Raw genomic sequence first — 23450 nt, 5'->3', positions numbered from 1 at the left:
GATTTGGAAATGCACACCAGCGAGGTAAAACACAGGTAGTGGGAGCAGACTGGGAGAGGATTCGGGGCGGGAGTAGAGTGTGAGGCTCTTCTTTGCATGCATTTGCCCATTTCCTCCTTTACTTTTGCTTCTATTCTTGCTGCCAGTAATACATTCATACAGTAATAGAGGTGAAAGGGGAGTTTAATTATATAATCTTGACAATGGCAATAGGATTAAGAGGTAATCCACACTAATAAAGTGGTGTGGGTTAGAAATGAAGTGGAAATTGTCAGGGGTCTTCTGTAGGACCTAGGCTGCCCTAGCCCCTGCAGCTGTCTGCTTACCCTATAATTGAATGTCTGAGAGTGATTGAAAAAATGTTATTTCTTCTCGGGATTACATGCTAATGTACAGAGGGCAAAAGGAGACAGCAAAAGAACACATAGCTGCTTATTTCATCCATTTATAGGGATGAGCTTTGGGAAATCATGGCTGTTCTGCAGCTATCTGCTGCCCATCTGCAAACACAATGTATTTGTACATTGGGAATAGAGGGCAAAACCTGCTCTGATCTCCGCAGAGCATCCCTTCTATTGTCCTACTGGCACACATTAAGATTGATGGGAGATTAAGGACCATCGCCCTTCTAACAATCGATGGAAATGTCAATTCATCTGAATTTTGAAACACTTATTCATCCATTGATTACCTGAATAGGCACACCTTGTTTATAGGCACTATATTAATTCAGAACTCCAGTGCCAATATTCTCTTTGGCTGTTTTCTTTTCCAATAGGAGTTGTACAGTAAGGAATTGACATGGAATTCCAAATCCTTTCTGCATTTATTTCTGTATACACCCACCCCCCGCACCCATATTATTATAATGTATAGTCTTTATTTTATGTTTTGCTTGGTTACACTATGCTGTTTTATCTGTAGTGAATCTATTGTTTTCAGTAGCAGTCTGATTTGTCTCTTTGATAAGCCCTGTGGAGATCTGATTATTCCAATAAAAATTCATTCACTTGGAAACCCACCCTCCAGCTGTTTACTCCCAGAGTCCCTGACCTACACTAATATTAGATTTGGAGGCATTGAGCAAGGTTTAACAGTGGGAAGGAACGGACGCCCAGAAAAAAGGAGACTTTTTACCAGTATTTCATGGGGTGCGGTTGTTACGTAAGAGGTTTTGTGTCAGCCTGGCACAAAATCTTTATCAGAGAATATGGCTTAATGTTTGCCACTCCACTAATGAGCTAATGATCCAGCTGCAGTCATGCCTCAGTCAGACCCTAAGCTAACCTCTGGCCCTGGAAACCAGTTGAGGTTTCCCAGCACCTCCTTGTTGTTCCATGTTGTTTGATAGCCTGAGGCTTGTTTTCTAAATGGAATGTAGATGGGCTTCTGCAGCAGGGCCACCTTCTTACCTAGCATTGAGACCAAAGCTCTGCAGACTTCCCAGTCCAATAACTGCATCCTAGTTCACCATTCTCAGTAACCGTCTGTTGTAAGTCCGCTAGCTTGAGAATCCTGATTGCATTTTTTCAGAGGAAGCCATGAGCAGACGCAATATCTACGTATAGGCGTTAGTAGGCAATGTGGTATTAGAAGTGAGAACTAAAAAATAAAGACTAGCTGGTCAGATTGGGTGTTTTGAAATGCGTGCCTTCGGTTGATGTGGGTTGTCCTTTCCTTGCTGGCAGGTCCTGTCAGCCTGAGCACGCCAGCTCAGCTGGTGGCCCCCTCTGCTGTACTCAAGGGCACTCTCTCTGTCACCTCCTCTGAACTCTATTTTGAGGTGGACGAAGAGGATCCCAACTTCAAGAAAATCGACCCAAAGGTGAGAACAGGAGGGAGGGAGTTTCATTTTGTTCTTGTGATGGGGTAGTGGGTTGCTGGCGGGTAAGACGGGCTTTGTTAAAATCCCACAGGGTTCAGTTGGAATGTCCTGTGAAATTGCCTCTGCTTGCATACAAGGTAGTTATTATTATTATCATTTTTAGCTTATGATTCCCTTACCAGCTAGTTAGATTATTGAAGTTCATTTAGATTCAAAACCAGTTCCCACTTAATTGCATTTATCATTAGCTCACTGGGGCCAGGAGTGGAACCTCAGGAAACATAATCTATAAATATGTTTTGCCTCAAAGAGTCCAGGGTGAATTAAGCTACAAAATTCAGTGAGATTGCGAGTGGAATTATTTTGTTTAGCCTTTATGTTTTCTGGATATAATACCAATATATCATTCTCCTGGCTTTGTCCCTGTGACTTACTGCTCTGTCATGCATGCAAGCATGTTTTGTGTGTGGGTGTGCGAGATACCTCTGTTTCCCATTACCTATGGTAGATTTTACAAGGCACTGCATAATTTCCCATTATTAAATGAAAATGTAATTTCCCCTTTAAAATGTATTTCTGATTGCTTTTCAGACCTTGGCAACTTTATTTTTTTTTTTTTTTTACTAAGAAGCATTTGTGTTTCTTAACACAGTCATAAAGTCAAAATTAGGTGTGTTTCATGAAAGTGAATGGTAGCATTTGCTCTCGAGGAAAGTAGTTTGTTTCAAAAAGAACAAAACAGGCAGTCTGTGGGAAAAGATGTGGTTGGACTAAGTGGGATCATTCATTTTACAGGTTGATAGTGTGCGTATTTGCATACAGATAAGCATATGCACACCCTCTGAGTTTTTTGGTGTTAGGCTCTTTGATTTTGTGAGCATAATTATTAAAGTTTGATGATTTAGAAGTATTTCATAGTATTCTTAATTAAAAAATCATAATTTTAAACTTTCTAGGCAGCTTATTTCTTGTCTGATGCTTGTTTTCACTACTGAAATACCAGTACTGCTTTTTTTTCTGTGAGCGGGACTTGAGGAGGTTCTGTGTGGCAGGAAGGTCAAGAAGGAATGGAGTATTTTGAGCATGATAATTTTGTCAGTAGAAAGTGGATAAAGCTTTAATTGTAGAATTGTATAAATTATAACACCTCTCTCGCTTGCTCGCTTGCTCGCTTGCTCGCTCTTTTGAACATGGCTGGAATGTCTGAGTGTGTATTTTAACTTCTTTAGGAAAGGAATGTTCCCAAAATTATGGGAACTCTGTGATTCTGATGGTTTATGAATTTAAGAGAGGTTGATATTTGATTTAGAATATTCTGTCATTGCTTGTGGATACACACTGCTTAATTTCTAAACATTTGATTTAATTTAAAAGTATCTAATGAATTCTTCTCAAAAATCAAAACCTTTGGCAGTCTTTGAGATTGGTCCTTGCAAGTTATTTGCGCGCTGGGAGAAATTACAACTTTTGTTTCTCTCTGATCTTATTTTGTGCAGTATGATTAAATTAAGTCTCTGCCCTGTTGCTTGGGAAATAGGGAGATCTTTTAACTTAATTGTGGAAATTGTCTCATTCCTCTGCAACCTGCCTGAAATCTCAGAGTTCAGAACTCCTGCCAATTTATATTTTTAAAAATATCAGAAGTTTTTTGTCTTTGTAGATATCAATTGTTCATGGTGTTTGTAAGTGAAGACATTATTGTTGTTACAGTATTTTCCATCTGTTCCCTTTTTTCCCCTTGATACCTGTGTTAAATAGGAAAGAATGAAAGAAACTCAACTGGAGGTGTTTTGTTTTTTCTTGTGAGGGTATAAACAGTTTTAACCTGGAATATATGAAGACACGTATGTGTCCAGTGCTGTAAATACCTTCAGGAGTGAGAACAATGGTTATCTCAAGATAAAAATGAGCAGGTTTAATTGAATATTGTGTCTTGAAATCGTTTCCTGCAGTGTAAGTACCTACTGTTTGCTTCCAAAATGTTCTTAAAATTCAACATTTTATCCAGAGGGAAGGGGGAAAATAGTGCATTTGTCTCAGCCATTTAGCAGTATGTAAGTGTTGTGGCGAGTTCGTCCTATATCTAAAGAGACCCCAAGAAAGATACAGTTAACATAGGCTGAGAGGGTACACTGCAGAGCTGATAAGATCAAGGTTCGTATCATTCCCAGGGAGCTGTTTGTATCAGGGAATGTTTACCAGAGCATCCTAGGGCTTGACTGTTCTGTGAGATGGGGTTGAGATGCTTCCTTCTTTTGCCGCAGTTCTGCCACCTCCCCCACCGCTAAACTCCCTGTGATCTTGAAAAATGCTTCTTAGAATATTTTTTCTCTACGTCTCTCATCCATAGCTTTTTGAATAAATTAGAAACTAGGCAAATGCAGAGGATAATTTGTAAACACTAAAGGGTCATATCTAGTGTACAACCTACCTGTGCCTCCTGTTAGCATAACTAATGGAGTGTATAGTTATAGACTCCAACATAAGGAAGACAAACCAATTCCTTTGGGACACTTTCAATTTTACTGAGTATTTTTTTTTTCTAAGCAGTTATTTCCTTGCAATAAAAAGAAGCCTCCATTAAGCCAGAAATATTGAAACGAGTATACTATGCTGTTGCCTAAGGAAAGCAGAAAGAGGAGGGAAGGTATTTTTACTGTGCATTCTTAGAACAATTTTTCTTTGATTTTAAAAATGGTATTGACTTTTTCTTTGGATTTATATCTAAGCAGCTTCAGAACAAATCTTGAAATTTGATTAAAAAAAATGGTCATGGAGCATTGGTAACTAAGCCATTTTGAAATTTGAAGTAATTTATAAATCTAAAGTTTTCCTTATACCATTTGCTGGGGGAGAGGAACATAGGTGTAACTATTTTGTGTTACTCTTTTGGCATGGCTAATTTCAGGTTCTTATTTTTGAAAGCTAGAAGAGCACACATTTTTTGAAGGAAAAGCAACAACTACCTACCTTCCTTAACAATTCAGAAAAGCTGCTTAAGAATCTCCTTTGTATTTCAAACTCAGCTTGGATTTTTTAAATTATGGCATAAGAAGCCAAATCTCTTAACTTTCAACAAGAACAAACTTTTTTTTCTGTTTTACAGATTAGGTTAAAATTTGTTTTTTCCAGACTGTTTTATTTTGCCTTATGTGTGAAATGTTAGTTTAAATTTTGAAAATCCACAGAATATCTTAATTGCACAAAAATAATATTTTCTCTAATGTTTTAGCGGGGATTTCTACAGTGAATCTTAGGTGATGTGTTGTCCTTTAAATTTCGTTCCTTTGTTTTAGATCTTTACATTGTACATTTCAAATCGATTTTACCTGCCTTTATTTAAGAACAGCCCACAGACAATTACAACGTAAAGTCATATTTTTATTATTGTTTTCAACAAGATGGCTTAGGATGAGGGCAGAGGTGCTAGAGAGGGAGACAAGAATCTGGCATTGGCACTGATACAGTTAACATCAGTAAAACTTTTTTTAAAAGAGGAATTTTACATATAGTTAAATAATATTTTTCACTTGGTGACAACATTCAGGCAACCAAAAACAAAATGAGTTAGCAATCGAGAAAGAGAGAGAGGGAGAGGGAGAGAAAGAGCAGGGAGAAAGGATTAGGGAGAAAAAGAATGGGGTAAAGAAGGAATGGGGAAAGCTACTATACATTGATTTGAAAATGTACCTTGGGTTTCATTTTGTGGTGGCAAAGACCGATTGCTTCTTTTGTGGGACCTTTTAAATTCACATTGTTTGGAAGAAAACATCATTTGTGTGCAAGAAAATGATTTTTTTTTTTTTTTTTTTTTTTTTTTTTGGCGGGGGCGGGATGGTGGTCCGCTCTCTTTTTTGTTTCCTTAATTGTTGAAGATCTTGGCCGGCTCGGGTTTCTTTCAGGTGAGTTACGTAAAAGTTAGGAGTTCCGAGTTTGCGCTGTGGTCGGTCGCGGAGAGAGCTGCGGTGCCGGTGCCGTGGGGGTGGGAGAGAGAGAGCACGCCCGGTAGCGTCGCTTTTCAAGCTGTCCTCAGCACCCTTATAGCTTGTCCAGGCTTTTGGGATTGGTGAGAATTTCCCTGGCCAACCTCCAGGTCTGCTTGGCAGCGCTCTCCAGGGCCGAGTGGGGTTTGCCCTGGAAGAGGTCGAGGTTGGGCAGGAAGTAGTGAGGGCAACGGCGGCACTGCAGGCAGGAGATGAGCTGCAGGAGGATGCCGTTGAGCCGGTCGCCCAGGCAAGCCTCGTCCCAGTCCGTTTCGCGCGGGTGCTTCTCGCACTCGTACAGCAGCAGCGTCTTCATGTGGTAGTTGTTGAGCGGCTGGCCCGGCAGCTCCAGGTGGCGGTCCCGCAGCGTCTTGAGCACCGACAGACACTTGTTCCGGCAGCCGCCCATCAGCAGCCGGTTCTCTGCCTCCCCGAACTGCAGCACCCAGGCGTCGCTCTCGGCCGAGCTCTGCTTGCCGGTCAGCGAGTAGCACTCCTTGGACAGCAAGTTGAACCCTTCGGCCTTGACCTCCGCCACGCGGTTGGGGCCGGGCCAGGGGATGTGGGGCATGGGCCACTGCGCCGCGCTGCGAGGCCAGATCCCGGTGCACTTGAACGCCGGCGTGATCTGCACCACGTAGCGCTCACGAATGCGCAGCTTGACCTCGCTGGTGTCAGCGATCATCTTGACCACATCCCGGTAGCTGCACTTGTCCACCGCCTGGGCCACCAGCGTCTGGAAGCGCGAGCGGATCTTGCGCGCCGAGAGGTAGCCGGATGCCGTGATGAACTCGACCCAGAGGGACATGCTCCGCTTGCGCCCGTCGCTCAACTTGAGCACGGCGCAGCCGGGCAGCGAGCCGTCATCCACGAAGTTGAAGACGCCCATCTGGTTGAGGTAGAGCACCACCTCGAATTCCGTGGGCGAGATGACCTCGAGCCCCTCGTAGCGCGCATCGATCTCGCTCAGGGAGCTGATGAAGCGCGGCTCTTGCACCTCCACTTCCTTCAGCACGTCGGAGACCACTTTGCAGACCTCGCGAATGGTCTTGGCGATGGCCGCCTTGCGCGCCTGGCAGCGTTCGGTGTAGTACTTATTGAGCTGGTAGACCAGCTTGGCCTGCGCGGCGATCATGTTGGGGCACAGGTCCGGGCTGTACACCGGCGTCTCGCAGTACGTTGAGGGATCCAAGGCTCACACACGGGTGGTGGCCCTGCGGCTCTCCAAAGAGGCGGTGTGCTCCCCCTAAGCCCCACTTTGCACTCTGCTGTCCACCTGGGCTGACCGGTTGCGGCCACAGCCCGCTGCTGTCTCCTTCTTTTTCCTTTTTTCGAAATCTCTTTAGCTCCTCAGCAGAAAAAATTGCCGGCGTGGGGAAGTTAAAAATCACGGTGATTTTTTTTTTTTTTGAAAGAAGAGTACCCGCAGGGCCTGATTTTTTGTCTTTCTGTTGCTTTGTAAAGTAAAGATGGCCTTGTGCGAGGGTAGGGAGGGAGGCAGGGAAACCCGGGTGGGCTCGGGGAGTGGGTGCGAGAGAGAAAAATTCAGGTTACCAAGAGGTTAGGCTTGGAAGTCTGCAGCCGAGATTACCCCCCGGAAATCTAGAAACGAGGTCTCTAAAATGCCCGAGGAAAAATTTTTAAAAATAAATGAGAAACATTCAGCGGCTGGTTCTTACACTTCTTCCCGTTGCTGAGAGGACTTCTCCACACTTAGGGTAGGTGAGTGCCTTCGTTCCTCACCATCCCCCAGACGCAAGGTGAAAGCCGTAATTAACGTCCGGCCGGCAGCGAGGCGCAACTGGGGCTGCGCGCGCTTCCGGAGAAAGACGCCCCACGATCTCCTCGTGTCGCTCTCCTTTCCGCTCGGGGGTCGCGTGGTCGCAGATTTTCCTCTTTTCCTACTTGGAGGCGTTGTTCGGATCGCCTGGTTTGTAGTGGGGTTCGTCTTGTCTTTCTCCTAGGTGCAAACCGCTGGAAGTTGTTTGATATTCATTTCTGCTTCGTAATTTATACTTTTGGCCCTCACAACATCTATTTCGGTGTGACGGAGTCGTTGCTGGCGTTGCATCTGGGGTGTCGTTTTAAGGATTCGTGATTTTTCTCCTCCTCCTTCTCCTCCTCCTCCTCTAGGCTGCTTGTGCAGACTCCGCTTTCCCAGTCCTCTCTCCCTCCTAAGATCTGACCTCTCTCTCTCTCCCTTCCTCCCTCTCCCCTTTCTCTCTCTCTCTCTCTCTCTCTCTCTCTCTCTCTCTCTCTCTCTCTCTCTCTCTCTCTCTCTCTCTCTCTCTCTCTCTCTGTTTTTCTGTCTCTCTCTCTCTCTCTGCCTCGCTGTTTCCTGGAGTTATTTAGTTTATGAATGGTCCCAGGGCCATCGTGAGGGGGGAGGAGCTTCAGTTCCTACAATCCCTATCCGAGCTGTCAGTGCTGTAGCCAATCCGAGAGAGAAGACAGGCACGCTTGGCCAACGGTAGCAGCCACCAGTGCACTTGATAAAGAAAGGGGGTAAAGAGAGAAGTAAAAGAAAATACGGAGAGATAGCAGAAGTCAAATGCTCTCCACATTTTACAGTCCCTTCTTCTTTATCCTCCCCCTCTTATCAGTTGCAAAGAAGAAAGTCTGTAAGAGCAAGCATCCTGCAGATGGCTGGAATAACCCTTGAGAAGGGAGCAGTGAGTGGTTCAGGAAGGCTCACGCCCCCTACCCTTTTAATTCTCAACTTTGTGCAGGAGAAGGTGCAAAATTCTCTAATGAAATTAATTTGGCTGGAAGTCAAGTGGGAAGAAAGAAGGGGGTGGTCTGGGAGAGGACCTAATTCCACGAGTTTGCCCCCTGTGAAGTCTAACGCTCCTCTCTGCTTTCCTATTGTTGTCCACAAGCCAGAGCATTTCGGTCTATGTGCGCCAGCGCTGGCGTGGATTTGGATATAGGGTGAGGGTATGTTACCACAGATCTTTCTAGTAATCTCCATATGTTGTTGGAAAACAAGGCAGGGCAAAAACTGGCCAGTCACCTTGCTTGCTAACTATTGCATCCTTAAGATTCAGATATACTTCGTGCCGTTATTATTATCTGTTTCATTCCAAGAACTAACCAGTTCCTAAGGGAGCACACTTATCTAAAGTTGTGAGAAATGCTGCAGATTTATATCTGGCCAAATTTAGCAGGATGTTTTTTTTAAAATTATGTTACCAAAGCTGTTTTCACCACACTAAATGAAAATGAAGGTAAAAGTGAATTTGAATGAAAATTTTCTTGATCTCTTAAATCTGCTGATCTGATTCTTAATGTAGTTTTTTTGTGTGTAAGATGATTTTATTTTTGAAATCGACTCCTGCTTTTAAAAGACTTTACTGCCACACAAATCTATAACTATCCAGTTATGGATTACACAGATGGCTTCACTCCTCTCCTGACCTTTCCATTCCAACCCGTGTGCGTGTGCATTTCGTGGCAGGAGCAGCACCCACTGTAGTGCTTGTGGAGTCGAACCAAAAAAGCTGTGCATTCTCATTAGGTTACTATTGAGGTGTCACACTTGAACCTGAGGTATGTGCGCGCTTCAATCTTTTTCGAAGCACTCAGGTAAATGGGATCCTCTTTGGTTTGATTTTGAAGGTTTCATTGTAGCCCTGGGTATTGCGGTTAAAAACCTTTTGGCGGTATTTGGGTGAAGACCTCGTGTAACCGTTGGCAGGCTTGAGCGGTCTTCTTGAAGGCCGACCAGGTGAATCTGAGTTCGTCCCGTAAGGAAAAGTGACTTTCTCGCCATCTGCTTTGCCGGCCGCTGGGGTCCACCTCACCTCGCCCGAGAGGAAGCGGCCCGTGGGCAGCTCCTCACTCTTCCCTGAAGAGCTCCTGGCTTTGGGTGGGGACGGGAGAGGGCGGGTTTGCTACGTTAAGACTCTCCATCTTCAGTGGAAAAATTGGGAGGAACAAGTCGGAAGTCAGCGGATGCGAAATCGTGGCACCGAGCTGTCGTCAACTTGGCCGCGGCGTCGGAAGCCTGGGGCGGCCTCGGGCGCAGCCTGCGGAGGGCAGGGAGGGGGTGGAGGTGGCGAAAGCAGCCCGTGCCCCCGCAGAGCGCGGGACGGCCCACGGGAGCCCGGCGGCGCGTGGGAGCCCGCACTCCTCCCCGCCGCCACGTCGCTGCCGGGCTCCTGGGGCTCCTGGCCGCGGCGAGCGAGCGCCGGGGAGCCGGGCGCCCTGGCCTCCCCCGCGGGCAGTTCCTGGGCGGAGACTCGTGGCGGGGCTGGACGGCGCGGAGCTTCCCTCCTCACCCCACCGGCAGCCCCCTTGGGGCGGTCGCGGCTTCTCGAACGCCTCGGCTCGCCTCGGCCCTGAGGGACCAGCGTCCTCCGGCCGGAGGCGTCCCCTCGGCCCCCGGGTGGGGCGCGCGGAGCCTCGCTCCCTCAGCGCGGGTTGCGCCCTGTCCCCGCGCCCTGTCCCCGCGCCCTGTCCCCGCTCCCGACTCGGTCGCGCAGGGCCAAGTTTCGTCGCTCGCGCGCGCGCGCGGATCCCACGTTTTCTCCACTTTTTTTTAAAAAACGTTCGGAAGAGTAGAGGATGGATAAAAAACGTTACAAATGTTTTGATTTAAAAACAATTCATTACCAATTTACTCTGTCTGAGGTAGATGCTGCAGTAAATAATAAATCAGTTAAAACAAAGGCGACTTTAATTTATGGTCGCGGTACTAATTAGAAACATCATTCGAGCCATAAACTTAAACACTTGCAGCAAATACTGCTCCCTTCTCGCCGGCGCCCTGCCCTCCCCTCCCCCCGCGGCCGCGGCGCTCCCCCGGAGCCGCTTCAGCTGTGCGCGCCCAGCCGCGCGCCTTCCTCCGGGCTGAATAATTGAAGCGGGCCACGGGATCCGGGGATGCCGTAATTGAAGAGCCCCTGTCACCTCCGCTTTTATGTATGTTAGGGTAGAAGTCCATCAGCAGCTCCTTGATGGTGTATTAAAACGAAGTGGCAGCTCCTTCTGCAGAAGAAGACCGTCGTTCTGTTAAAGGAGACCCAGGGAGAAAGAAACTCCAGAGGCTAAAAAGCCACTTCAAGTCTTCAGACCGATTGATCTGTATTCTGGTTATAATCCGTCTCATCATACTTGAGTTAATGAGGCAGAGGGAGGGGGAGCGGAATCTGATGGTCCTTGACAAATTCATTAGGGAGGCCGCAGGACATTTTATTTGACTGTTAAAACATCTTGTTTGTTTGGTTTAGGCAGCGCCAACATCAGCAGGCTCCTGCCCAGAGCTGTGGTGTTGGGCTGGCGGTGAGGCCGTTCCTTTAGAAAAAAAAAAAAAATTAAAAAACATAAGGAGACTTGCAGGGTGGGACCCTGGTCTCTTTGTGCTGGGCTGGGGCAGCCCGTGCCCTTCAGACTGGCTCTAGGCTGCCCCTTCCAACCTTTGCTTCCTCAGCTACATTTTATAAGGATGCACGTGATAGTACTGAGGTGGCCATGCTTTGCTTTACTATAAACTACATGCTGTGTGTGCTTAAAACAAGTCCAAATTTCTCCCCCCTTCCAAAAGCCTGGTTTTAGCATTCACTATTTAAAGAAATATGAAATGTTTTAGGTCTAGAAAAATAGCCTCATTACATCCTATTTTTTAGTTGATCATGATTAAATAAACTTTTAATAATTAATTGAATTTCCTCTTCCACTGAAACCCTTAATGAGTACAGAAGCTTAGAAATTTAAATATTTATACAAATGTATTTTTCTAAAGAACATTGGTATATTTTAATTCTTGGGCCTTTGTTGTTTAAAATGAGAAGCAGAGCTGGGTACCCTGTGCTAAGATAAGGTGATAAGTTGACAGAATACTTTAAAAATGGAAAACTTTCTAATTGAAAATAACGGGCCATTAAGCTGGAATGTTAGCCCTATGTTTTATACTAGGATAAAGCAGTGTTTGTCTCAAAAATGTTCTCATAGTAAATAATCCAGTTGTGATACTTTGCTTGCAAGAAGAATTCACATTTTCCTGCCACGTTGATTTCAACAACCTTAGCTCAGTACTCTAAGAACCCTGGCTTCAGTTAGAGGACAGCATGGCAGAAAAGAGAACACTAATGCCCTTTGCCTGTCTGTTTTATACATTCCTGCACTGCGGATGAAGCTTGAGCTGCTATAGGGAATGGATGGTTTTGCACAGAAATGATTCCGTAGCGCATGTTGTGTTTTTCAGAAGCCAACCCAAACTCCCAGCTGAAGCCACTGCTTCTGTGCGTCTGACAGTTGTAATCCTGTTTATGTTCCCAGAGAATACAGAATCCTTAAACTGTTTTATTTTGTGCTGATCTTTACTTAGAAATGTGTTTACCAAGTTAGACTTCAGTGCATTTTTTACTTTATCAGATTAGTGAGACTTAAAAGGTATCTATTATTTTATTAGCGTAGAGATCACATGTAGCATTTCAGTAATCTTTCTGAAGGAGAACACAGATGATAGATTATGTGACTTGCTTTCCAGGAAACATTTTAGAAGCGTGCAGAAATTATTAGGTTATTTACTTTAATAAATCCCTCTTGGAAGGATTTGTGTTTCTTAGACAACAAAGGGCCAAAAACTGGATTTTGAAATATCAGTGTGGCTGCTGATTTTTAGTTCTTATATCTAGTTGTTTGGTATAATTATAAAAATAGTTGTTTTTTTGTCTTTTTTGGTCAAGATGTAAATTAGGAAATCAAACATTGTTTAGTTCCCTACATTTGAAAATTGTTTTAGTTGAAAACCTAATCACAGTTTGTTATCTATTGGCTGATAAAATTTGATTGAGGTAGTTACAATTAAATATATATATTTAAGCCATTGTAAGTATCAAAATTATTTAAATCTTAAAAGCAAGTCTACATTCCCTTTTGTTGCATCAAATGATGTGATCTTGCAAAACTCTGATGCATCGTAGATGCATGAGCTATTGATGATGATTATTCTGGAATTTAGAATAGCAATTATTGAATGTTTACCTTGAACTTTTCACTATAGCATCTGTTAATAATTTCAAATTATCCAGCATGCTGTGGAAATTAGGCCTCCTTTCCTAGCAGATAGCTTAAAAAAAAAAACACCTTAAAATCTTTTGGATAAGCCGAGGGTATTGTAGTCATTTGAACAGTTTGAATTTAGGATTATGCTATGCCAGGAAAAAGCAATAGCTGTAGCTTTGCAGAGTGTCTATCAAACTGAATGGAAAAATGTTTTCATGTCCTCTCGGTGAGTATTGTTTGCTGGACCTTTCAAGCTTTTGTGGATTACCTTGGCTACATTGTGTGTGTGACTGGTGGTATTTATCTGTGCCTGACTTCCATAAGTGTAGTTCTTACATTGTTCAGTAGAATGAGAAAGTTGATAATGTGGTATATGCTGAGGTTGATTTGCCCCCTGAGTTGAATAACAACTGTATAAATGAATACTGTGTTAAGTCATATATAATTTAATCTCACCAAAATATGCAGCGATAGATTATGAAACTTGTGCTAAGGAAAATAGAAGTAAGCAGCCATTAGCCTGACTGAAACATGCATTCTATTGTATTGTTGAACTAAGATGTGAAATGTTAAGAAATTCTAAGTTAACTCAGCAAGAACTTTTCCGAAGTGTTTAATTGCACTTGTTCCACTCTCGGTTACGTTGTTTGACATCATTTGCTCTTACCAGTGAATCATCTGAAAAAGGTTTTCTTGTTTTCATTTGAAATGGGGAGGCATGCATACATGGGGAGGGGGATGAGATCTGTTCCATCCCCTGGTGGCTGGTTCACTTCTTAAATACCCGCAATAGAGCTGGACCCGACTGAAGCCACAAGCCAAGAGCTCAGTCTGTATCCCTCACATAGGTGACAAGAATCCCAGGATTTTTGCCAATGTGCTCTGCCTCCTGGGTGCATTAGCAAGAAGTGGGATTGGAAGCAGGCACTCCATTTAGGGCTGTGACTCCCTCACACAGCAGCTTAACCCACCTGTGCCATATTGCCTGCTCCAGGGCAATATTCTTTTCTCACCCTTTCTTGTTTCTTCCTTTTTTCTTCTTCTTAGTTACAACTTGGCCTTTGTAATATACTTTAAGTTACTCTAGATTTTATGTGCCAAATCACTTTGCCTTTCAGAGCTTGTACCTGTGTACAGCCAACTTTTTAACCTATTTGAGCAATGTTTACATAACTTGTGGATTGTTTTCTACCTAAAGAAACAAAGATAAACAGGAAAACTGGGATTAGTGAATGTTAAATTTAGTATGAAAAAAAATCTGAAGCTGATTTTATTTAAGATAGTGTGATACCTTTTGTTTATGACGGGAATTCTGTTCTGTGTGTACGAGAATAGGAGTGTGTGTGTGTGTTTGTATATTTATTTCCTGGGATCTTCAAGCCATCCTCACTTCCCTTTCACTCTCGTGATTAGTGCCAGACATTGATGAAACGGATGAGTGAGAGATAAGCAGTGTAGATTAAGCCAGTCTCAAGCTATACTAAGTTCAAAATATGAGACTTGGCATATGTTCTATATTGCTTTCAGGTCATATGAGACACTGCGGACCTGCTTTAAAAATTTGAACAGTTAAGCATATCACACTCATAGATTTTTGTTGTATTTTAGGAAATCTAGTCATTTAAAACATCTTGGTTTATTTTAAAATCTATTGACTCTACATGATTCCATTTCTTTTATTATTGATAGTAGTAATTTGGCATAAATCTTATGCTTAAACAAAATTTTTAGTGCGTGTTTTAAGTGGAAATATTAAAGATCTATCCTGTTCTTACCTTTAAATTTTGTGAATTAGAGTAAATGTGAAGTACAAATAAGTTTTTCTGGTTTCTTTTAGTGGTTAAACAACAACAAAACTCTTTATTGGCTATAATCTATGTATAGAAGACATCTGCGCAGTATAAGTGAAATAATATTTGATGATCTAAGGAATGGAAACTTTTCCTTTAACCATCCAAAATAAAGCTTGGATATAAAACAGCTGTCTTGGCCTATAGATATCAAGGTTCTGCCAGTCTGCTGCTTCTCTTAATTTTCCTTTCTATCTTCCCTGATTATCTTAGGATTCTAAAGAGTCATTCTTTTATTTTCTGGCTGGTTTTGTCTGTCTGTAGACAAAATCTGAAGTTAGTAGGTTTAAATCAATCTAGATAGAGCGGAAAAATCTTTGATCTATGGCTATGACTGTTTCCAAATGATTTGCTTGCTGGGACCAGACACTCTCCATGCCCTTTCACTTTGCTATCAGCTAGGTACACACAAAAGACCCGAAAGGCTACCAGATGCATAGTTAATCATCATATGAGATCAGTAGAGAGTCTCACCCTATGGGTCTGCAGTTCCTAGAGCTACTTGTTACATAGTAGCATTTTGGTAAAATGCAGTGAAAGTTGTTACCTTTTTTCTTCAAGTTAGCCAAAACCTTAATTATGTGATCAGTAAAAGTAATAAGAGAAATCTATGTATTTAAAAAAAAATTTTTTGTTGTTGTTGCTTTCGTGAAGCTTACCTGGTTAGATCAAATGAAAGGCAACATTATGAGAGTGCGTATGGAGAACATCAATCTAAGAAACAAAAAGCCCTGAATTTTGCCTCTGCTTGAGTATGTGCATAAAGAAGTCACTGTTCCCATTAGCTTCTCACTTGTCGATGATTTGGATGATCTGTCTGCTTTGGAAGCAATAATCTAGAAATGTATTTTACCAAAATTTGACTGAAGTTGCTATTGACATCTTTCCTATTTTATTTCTATTAGAAATGTGCAGAACTTCAGACCTTCAGTGTTGCTCTGAGGTGGACATATGAAAGATTTTAAAATCAAAAGAGAAATAGGAATAAATGTAAAGTATTTAAGGCATAAAGAGGGAAAAAAAAAACCCACAGACTGTAGAGACAATTATGAGGGATAGTGAAGTAGCAAACTTGGAAGAAATTCTGAGAGTATGCTAGTTACAGATTGATAAGAAAATTTGAGTTATAAAGCGTTTTTAGAACGCAAGGTGTATGCTTGTATATAGTAAGAAAACATTATGTGTTTAAAGGTATAAACAAAATTAGCAGGTGGTTTTTCTTCCCAGAAATGTTGGATCTGATGAATATGTGCTCTTCAAGCCGAAGAAAATTCAAGGTTACAATTAATTAAAAAGAAACGGTTAGCTTTCTGTTTAGAGGCTGTACGCATGTATGATACTACCCAGTTCATATCGTGTTAAAAGATAGATCCAGGCAGGGAAATGGTTCTCAAAGCATGCGTCACTAAAGAAAGGAAAGTTTTATACTACTTTCTCATGCTTTTCACTTGTTTTTGTCAGAAGATCTGACAAGCATAAAAGTGTTAACATCTTTTATTTTACAGATGTTCTTAGTTTTCCCTCAAACTGTAAAAGATGCTGTACCAGAGTCGCGTAGTAGGAAATAATTTCAACACCTCCTTTCACTTGGGCGATAACTTACTATTTGTCTAAGCTTGTGGATATTTTTGGGAGAAGGGAAGTGAGGCAAGAAATGATAGCATATTGAGATCCAGTTATTCTCGTTTTGAGATACAGATCAATCCATCTGTCTGCTGTATTAGAAATTCTCTCAGAAATAGCTTCAAGTTGGCATCACTGAGTTATTTTTACTTGTTCGTTCTGTTCAAGGCAAGTCCTTCTCTGTAGGAGTGCCAGGTGACCACTGAGAGAGTTGTTGATGGACACCGTGGGTTTGCAAAGTGCGAACCTAAAATACTGAGAGATGAGAAATGCATTGCTATTTGTGAATTTATGTTTTATCTCACTTCACTTGAAAATTTATGAGTAGCGTGGCTTAAGGGTGCTGGAGTTGTGTGTTCCAGGGCTTGCCCCCACTGATAACACCCTTGTTGGCGTGAAAGTGCAATGCAAATTATGACAGTTACAACCTTCTGTTTTGTTTAACCTGTCAGTAGATTTCCTGGCTCAGTGCTGAGGGCAATGGTGTGTTCAGCTAGTCCATATTCACCTAAACTTAAAAGGTCAGGTTTCTACAGGCAAGCCTAGTCAAAGCCTAATTGATGAGGAGGGCAGGGAGACAGAATTTACTGTTCTGTTGGCTAGTTTCATATCGTTAGGTTGTCCTGAAAGCATCAGGCAGTCACAGCCCCTTTCATGTAAGTGCTGACCCTAGACAGGAGCTGACAATCAAAGGAGGCAGCCACAGGAACCAGTGCAAGTAGGCTATTGATTTTTCAGTTAGGTCTAAGTAGTTTGTAGTATGGGTAATGGGTGACAGAGGCAGGTATGTCATTATCAATGAGCTCCAGAACAGTAGCAACAACCCTCCCTCATATTTCCTTCAGCACTGACAGTATGCATCCGGGGCGGTCAATAAATCGGCCAACCTTTAACTGACAAGTGACTTGGAGGTTTTAGGTGGAGGGGTGAAAGTTACCGAGCTAAACTTCTCTACTCAAACACGTACTGCATCTGGCAGTGGAGCCACTAACGCCATTGTGAACTCTAGGGAGTTTTGATTTGGTTATGTGTGTGCAATTCTCAAACTCAGAATTCACATTTTCACTATTTAAGAATTTAACAAGTGTCTTTACATAGTTAAATAAAAATGGAAATGAGCCCATGATGTGTAAAGTACTCTCAAAAGATAATTAAGGTAGTTTTTAATGATGTAATTTTGCTTCTATTTTAGACTAGATTCTTATTTAATCAGAGATCCCTGTTATAAAACTTGAGTCCTGAGAAATTGCCTTTCAACATCTATGTGAATTTCTGGTTTACTCTTAAATGTTGCAAATGCAGGCCAGTTTTAAACAGAAAAATCCTTGACCCGTTTGTAAGTACAACTAAGCAATTGTTGTTTAATGTTCAAATTTGTTTAAAATTGTTTTTCAAAGTACAGTAGTGTTGAATAAAGTGATCACTTAATGATTAAAATTTGATGAATCATGGTTGCTTCTGTATTTAAAAAGAAAAGGCGTTTTTCCCCTTTAAAAGCATTTTATGTAGATATTTACATTAAAGAAGATACAATTGATGTACACATAAACCCTAAAGTGTAGCACATTTTGACTGAACATATACATGTTCTGAAAGGGATATAAAATATTTCTGAGGCATTTTGAATGTATCCCGATCTTTATTTGTTACAATTTGTAACTAATATGAAGAGAAGGTAATATTTATAACTGCAAGTGGGAGTTTGGGTTGTACCAGGATCCTTGCAAAGTATCACATGCTTACATTTAAAAAAAAAAAAAAACTTTAAACAAATTGAAATAAGGCAGAAAAGTAAATGTTTTTAAAAACTTCCTTAAATAACTTATCGCTGTGATACCTTGTTTAACATATGATATTGTACAGAACCGGAGTTTAACGTCTGTAGAATCATCTAGCTGCGGAGTGCCCTGCGTGGTCACATGAATCATTTTCATTTGTTCAGAGCAACTGAAAATCACTTCAGAAAGCATGAACTAGCTGCTTAATCTGTACAAAAGGTAAGGTTGCAGTGACATCTCTGGATACTCCTGTCTTGTTTTTTAAGAAACAGAGAATGCGAGTTTGAAATCCACTGCAAGATGGCTCCCTATCGAAACGTTGTTTTGGTTTTAAGGAAGCTTTGGAATTATTTAGTTGATATTTAAGGAAGTGTTATTCAGATCCCTTGAATTCGTCATACCATTTTTGATTTACAGATTTTTAAATAAAGGTTCTTTTTGGAATCATTAGTTTTCTTAGGTTGTTCATCAGTCATTTAGTTAATCCATGTTTTTCTGTGGGATTAAATAAAAGGTTTAATTGGGAATCTTGTAGCCTCTATGTTATTAGTTATGGATAGCTTCTTTAGCTTCATGTGTAGCCTTTTCCTGAATATGTTGCTGGATTTTTTTTAATGAAAAAAAAAAGCTGTAGAAAGGAGGACAAATTAAATTTTCATGAAAGAAAATCCTAATCAGCAGTGACAGTGTAAGAGAAAGATGATTGCCACTTGGTCATTGTGGAAAGGCACTTAGACTGGGTGTCAGTGCTTCTGGTAATGATGACTAATGTCTTTCTTGGAGCAAGTGCGTGCTCACGCATGCTGCTCCAGCCTGGGGAGAGAGGGCTCAGCCGTGGGCACCAGGAAGCAAACCACTGGGTGTCCTCAAACAAAAGCCTTTTCAGTGTAATCCATTTGACAGTCTCTATCTTACTAGAAAAACGGGGACTTACTTCCAAGGCATTTAACCACAAAATCTTACCTGTTTTATGTCCAACACTAAGTTAGATATTCTTAAAATAGAAATAAACCAAGGAATATTATTAAGAGATACAGGCCATTCCATCGTGGTCAGATGTATGGCACTTCAGAGAATGTCACGTGTTAGGAAAGTTTTAAGAAAACCAAAGTTATTGCAGATTTTTTTTTCATACCACTATGCTGTATCCCAAACAGATGCTTTGCAATTGCAAAAAGAGAATGAATGACTCACAAGATCTTTCTAGATCTTTTCATCTTAAATATATTGCTTACACAAAGAAGATGACACGTGTTATTTCTGCAGCTTTCCCCTCCATTTAAGACCTTCCAGAAGGGCATACGTGGCAGCGCTTGTCATGTGTTTTCATCTACATCTTACTGGCCTGACATGTCTCAAGAACCACGAGAACACAGATGTCATTGCATTCAGACAACACTAATTACTCTGGGATTTTTGCAGTGTCTCAGTGCCTGCTTGTAACTGTCGGCTATGATTGTTCATGCAGGCTGCAGTGGGGGCACTCCACACGCAAAAATAGTGAGAAACAAAAATAGTGACATAAGCCTTTTAGTTTCCCATTGTTCTCCAAAAAGAAGTTGGAAGAAGAGGAATAAATTCTTGACACACCAATTTCATTCAACATTTTGCATGTGAGCCATGTTTTGGCAACATTTCCTGTCTGATGTTGAGTGTGTTATACTTTGGCGTTCTGTGAAATCTATTATCCATCTGTTCTTTAACCTTCCTGAACAATTTTCTACGTTACTTTGTCTTCAGGCTTCATGGGAAATTCCTTTATGCGGTGTATAGTTTGGGAGAAGCACTAATTGTGGTATGAGTCTTTCGAAAGTGACAGTGCAAAACAATAAATATGTATGATGTGTTCTGGAGTGCGATTTAATGTTTAATGAGAAGCTGTAGCAAATATGGTTAGTCTCAATTTAGATAAGTGCAATCATCTTATGCTTTTAACACACATCAGTTCTTTGTTTAATTTCTCTGTAACATTCTGGAATTCAGTTGATAATTCATGGTGTTTAGGTGGTTTTGTTATAACAGAGGTCAAATGGTGGTCAGATCTGGGCCCTCACTATTAAATGTGAAAAGCAAATACATGTTTTGATAAAAAGCATAATCTGTGTTAATTACCGATTGGAAAATAAAAGGCTCCAATAATGTAACTTCATATGCTGATGAAGCAGAATTGAAGCAGCTTGATCAAAGATGTATGATGAGATAAAACTGCAGTCTCTGCTGTACAGTTATAGTAATTATGACTAATGAACCGTCCAGTCTGGATGAAATGGCATGCCCGGAGGGACTGTGTCCAATCAGTTGTGACTTATGCAAGCTGAACAAAACATTTTGGGGTTCCAGCTTCCATATTCTAGGAACTATATTCTTTATTATTTGCATCAGTTTTCCTTGGGCAATGTAAAGTAGCTGGGAGCTAGCTAAGTTTTGTTGAATGTATATTTCTTTTCCCTTTTTCATACTTTTGTTCAAAGTTAAGCCTGTATATTTCTGTGACCTCTGCTTTACCTCTTGTTTCCTAGACATGCTTATATAACTATTCTGACACAGTTCTGTGCCTACCAGCTCCTCCTCCTTTCCCTTTGCTTCTGAGGACTCCCTCCTTGTAGAAGCCAGCTAGTTTGTCAGGGTGTGTTCTTCACCAGCCAGATACTGCAGAGATGCTTCTGCCATAATAGTGACACAGATGAGCCATTTACTATGTGACAAATACTGGAGTGAGTGCTTTATCTGTGATGGCCAACAGATTGCATTGGTAAGACAGGTCACCTGGCAGAATAGCGTCTTTCACAACATGGGTGAAACCTTTGGAGTGAGTCACACTAGGTGGGCTTCACTCCGTATGCCATGGCCTCAGGTGCTTCCCTGTCTCTCTCAGGAGTCTCTGGGTCAAATTGGTAAGGCACACATGATCATGGCAAACATCAGTGCATGTCAACTGAACATGTATTTGTCATTATATTTTATATTAACATTTATGACAAAATAAGAAAGGGGAAAATCATGTTATTAAAGCAGCCAGATGAAAGGAAATTGGCATGATGGTGGCAGATATCAGGTACCCATGATAAAATCAGTTACACCTTCTTGTCTGTTGGTTGTGCCTTTGGGTATTGCTTACTTACGCCCTGTGGATGTTGGTAAACATGTTTTGCCCTAAAGCTTTTAAGAAGGAGTTTTGGGAACTTGTTTGCCTTAGAGCTCTGTTATCTCTGAGCAGGAAGTTGGAATTACTTTGTCCTCTGTAGAAACTCACCAACTCTCACAACTACCCTTTGAGATACATACCCCTTACATGGTACAGAGAAACGGAGACGTGGAAGATGGAGTAGCTTTTCCCAGTCTGATCTTTGGGTAAGCCTTGGATTGTTTAGTGGAATTCAGTACTGCTCTCACCCAGATTGACTTCTCAGTTCTTATCGTTTCCCTTTTTTTTTCCAGTGAGAGTTCATTTTGTGGTTTTCTAGTCCCTGACGCATTGGGGCACATTGAACCTGAGACCCATAAGCAGTTGTACAGTACTAGGCTTTCAAGTCTCTACATTGTAATTATACTCAAGCCCCAAAACTCTTAATTTAGCACATATGAATATATGAGGGGTCTTTAAAATGTATGGAAATAAATATGGGAAACTATGAATAGATTTTTGAAATTTTCTGCACCAAAAATAAGTATTTTTTAATTCAGTTTTTCAGAAACTTAATAAAATTGTTTATTTGAAAAGCAGAGTGGTACACATACACATAGAAGATAAGGGGATTAGAGAGTGAAAGAGGGAGAAGAAATGAGACTGAATATCTTCCATCCACTGGTTATCTCCCAAATGCTTGCAACATCATGGCTTCGCCAGGTTGAATCCAGAAGCCAGGAGCTCCGCCCAGGTGTCCTACTTGGTTATCAGAGGCTCAGGTGCTTAGGCCATCTTCTGCTGTCTTCTCAGGTACCTTCACGGGAAGCCTGAAATAGAGGAGCCAAGACTAGTGCTGGGCCTTGGACATAGGATGTAGCATCCCAAGGGGAAGCTCAACTTCCTGGGCCACAACACATGCTCCTTCTATGGGTTTTTTTGAAATTCCCTTGTACATCTAACATAAATGAATAAATCAAATACTTTTTACTATGTCATGATCCTTCACTGAAATGCATGTCTTTATTCTCTAGTAGATGTACTCACAACCTGGGCTAAAGCAAGCCTTCCCACATCTCTGAGGTTCGCCTAATATAGATCTAGCCCCATACAGAGTACCACTCAACTTTCCATACCTAATTAAAACTGATGCATTCTTGAAACTGTAAAATGCTTTTAGTTACAAAGATGAAACAGTCTACCCACTTCAAAAAAAAAAAAAATGAAGCAGTGGTAGTAAAAGAAGTCTCCTGGGATTATCTACACTAAAGGTTTTCTCATCAACCCAGGCGCATACCACATCATAATATTTTCTTATCCCATCCTATTTACTAGGTAGTAGTGGCTGAGTATTTGTGCTAAGGAAAGAGTGAAGGAGGAAAGGAAGACTTTTCAGGCATTCAATAATTCATTAGCTCAGTAAAATACCTCTCTATATTCTATTTCTCTTGGCAGGTTTCCTCTTAGAGAACAGAATAAAGCAGGTGTCATTTGCCAGTGTGCTTTAGAATCCTGCAATCCTGACTTAATTGTCTGTTTCCAACTCACCCCAGACTGAAGCCCTCCTCCCCTCGGCTAGCTGCCTTCCATCTGCTGTGAAACGTTCCTTTACATCCCAGTCGTCAGTAGTCTGTGATAGTTCACTCCTATATTTACGTGTTTCTAGTTGTCTCCTCGGTCTTATTATTCATGTACCTCTTTATTTTTAATGTTATAAATATGGGATGTATGTTATAAGGCACAATAGTTAGGCTGCTTATGGGAATCCCCGCATCTTACCTTTGAGTGCTTTGGGTTGAGTCACATCTCCACTTCCATATCAGCTCCCTGCTCATGTGCCTTGGAGGCAACATGTGATGGCCCACATACCTGGGTCCCTGCCACCCACAGGGAAGGACGAGCAGAGTAGTGACTAGCCCCTGTCTTCAGTCTGTTCTGCCCTGGCTGTTGACTTTGGGAGTGAATCAGTCAGTGAAAGATCTCTCTTTTCCAATTGCTTCCCCCCCGCCACTGTAATTAACTATTCCTTTTAAATAAATGAACCATTTTTAATAGGTTAGTGATCTGATCTGAGCGCAAAAATCTTAATTTACCTGGCAGTACTATTCATCTAAGTATACAACTTTGAGTGCTTGTAGACTGATTGATAATTTGATGCTCTCCTTTTTGATAGATTTATTTCCATCACTAAGTTAAATTTTTTTAAAAAAAATATTTGTATTGGTAAGGCAGATTTTACAGAAAGAAGGAGAAAAAGAG

The 23450-nt window shown here is 41.6% G+C and overlaps 2 protein-coding genes across 5 annotated transcripts in view; one reads left to right on the top strand and one right to left on the bottom strand.

Annotated features, from left to right (window-relative positions):
• The window catches only part of LRBA (LPS responsive beige-like anchor protein), a 633639-nt gene that overhangs the window by 357609 nt on the left and 252580 nt on the right, over window positions 1–23450 (top strand). For all 4 annotated transcript variants that reach the window (XM_040967344.1, XM_040967342.1, XM_040967341.1 and 1 more), the window contains one exon: window positions 1689–1825. In XM_040967344.1, the coding sequence (XP_040823278.1) occupies window positions 1689–1825 (137 nt within the window). The remainder of the gene's footprint in view (window positions 1–1688; window positions 1826–23450) is intronic.
• MAB21L2 (mab-21 like 2) lies at window positions 5824–7163 on the bottom strand. Its single transcript, XM_040967345.1, has one exon. It carries the CDS (start codon window positions 6941–6943, stop codon window positions 5864–5866), a length of 1080 nt encoding a protein of 359 aa, XP_040823279.1. The 5' UTR covers window positions 6944–7163; the 3' UTR covers window positions 5824–5863.

The sequence above is a fragment of the Ochotona curzoniae genome, unplaced genomic scaffold, assembly GCF_017591425.1.
Source record: "Ochotona curzoniae isolate NIBS_2020 unplaced genomic scaffold, NIBS_Ocur_1.0 scaffold_4506, whole genome shotgun sequence".
In the NCBI taxonomy this organism is placed as follows: Eukaryota; Metazoa; Chordata; class Mammalia; order Lagomorpha; family Ochotonidae; genus Ochotona; species Ochotona curzoniae.
The sequence above is the reverse complement of the archived record's forward strand: the minus strand, read 5'-3'. Positions and strand labels throughout refer to the sequence as shown.

Coding starts and splice junctions, on each gene's coding strand:
- MAB21L2 (XM_040967345.1), bottom strand. CDS start 6,943: ATGATCGCCGCGCAGGCCAAGCTGGTCTACCAGCTCAATAAGTACTAC.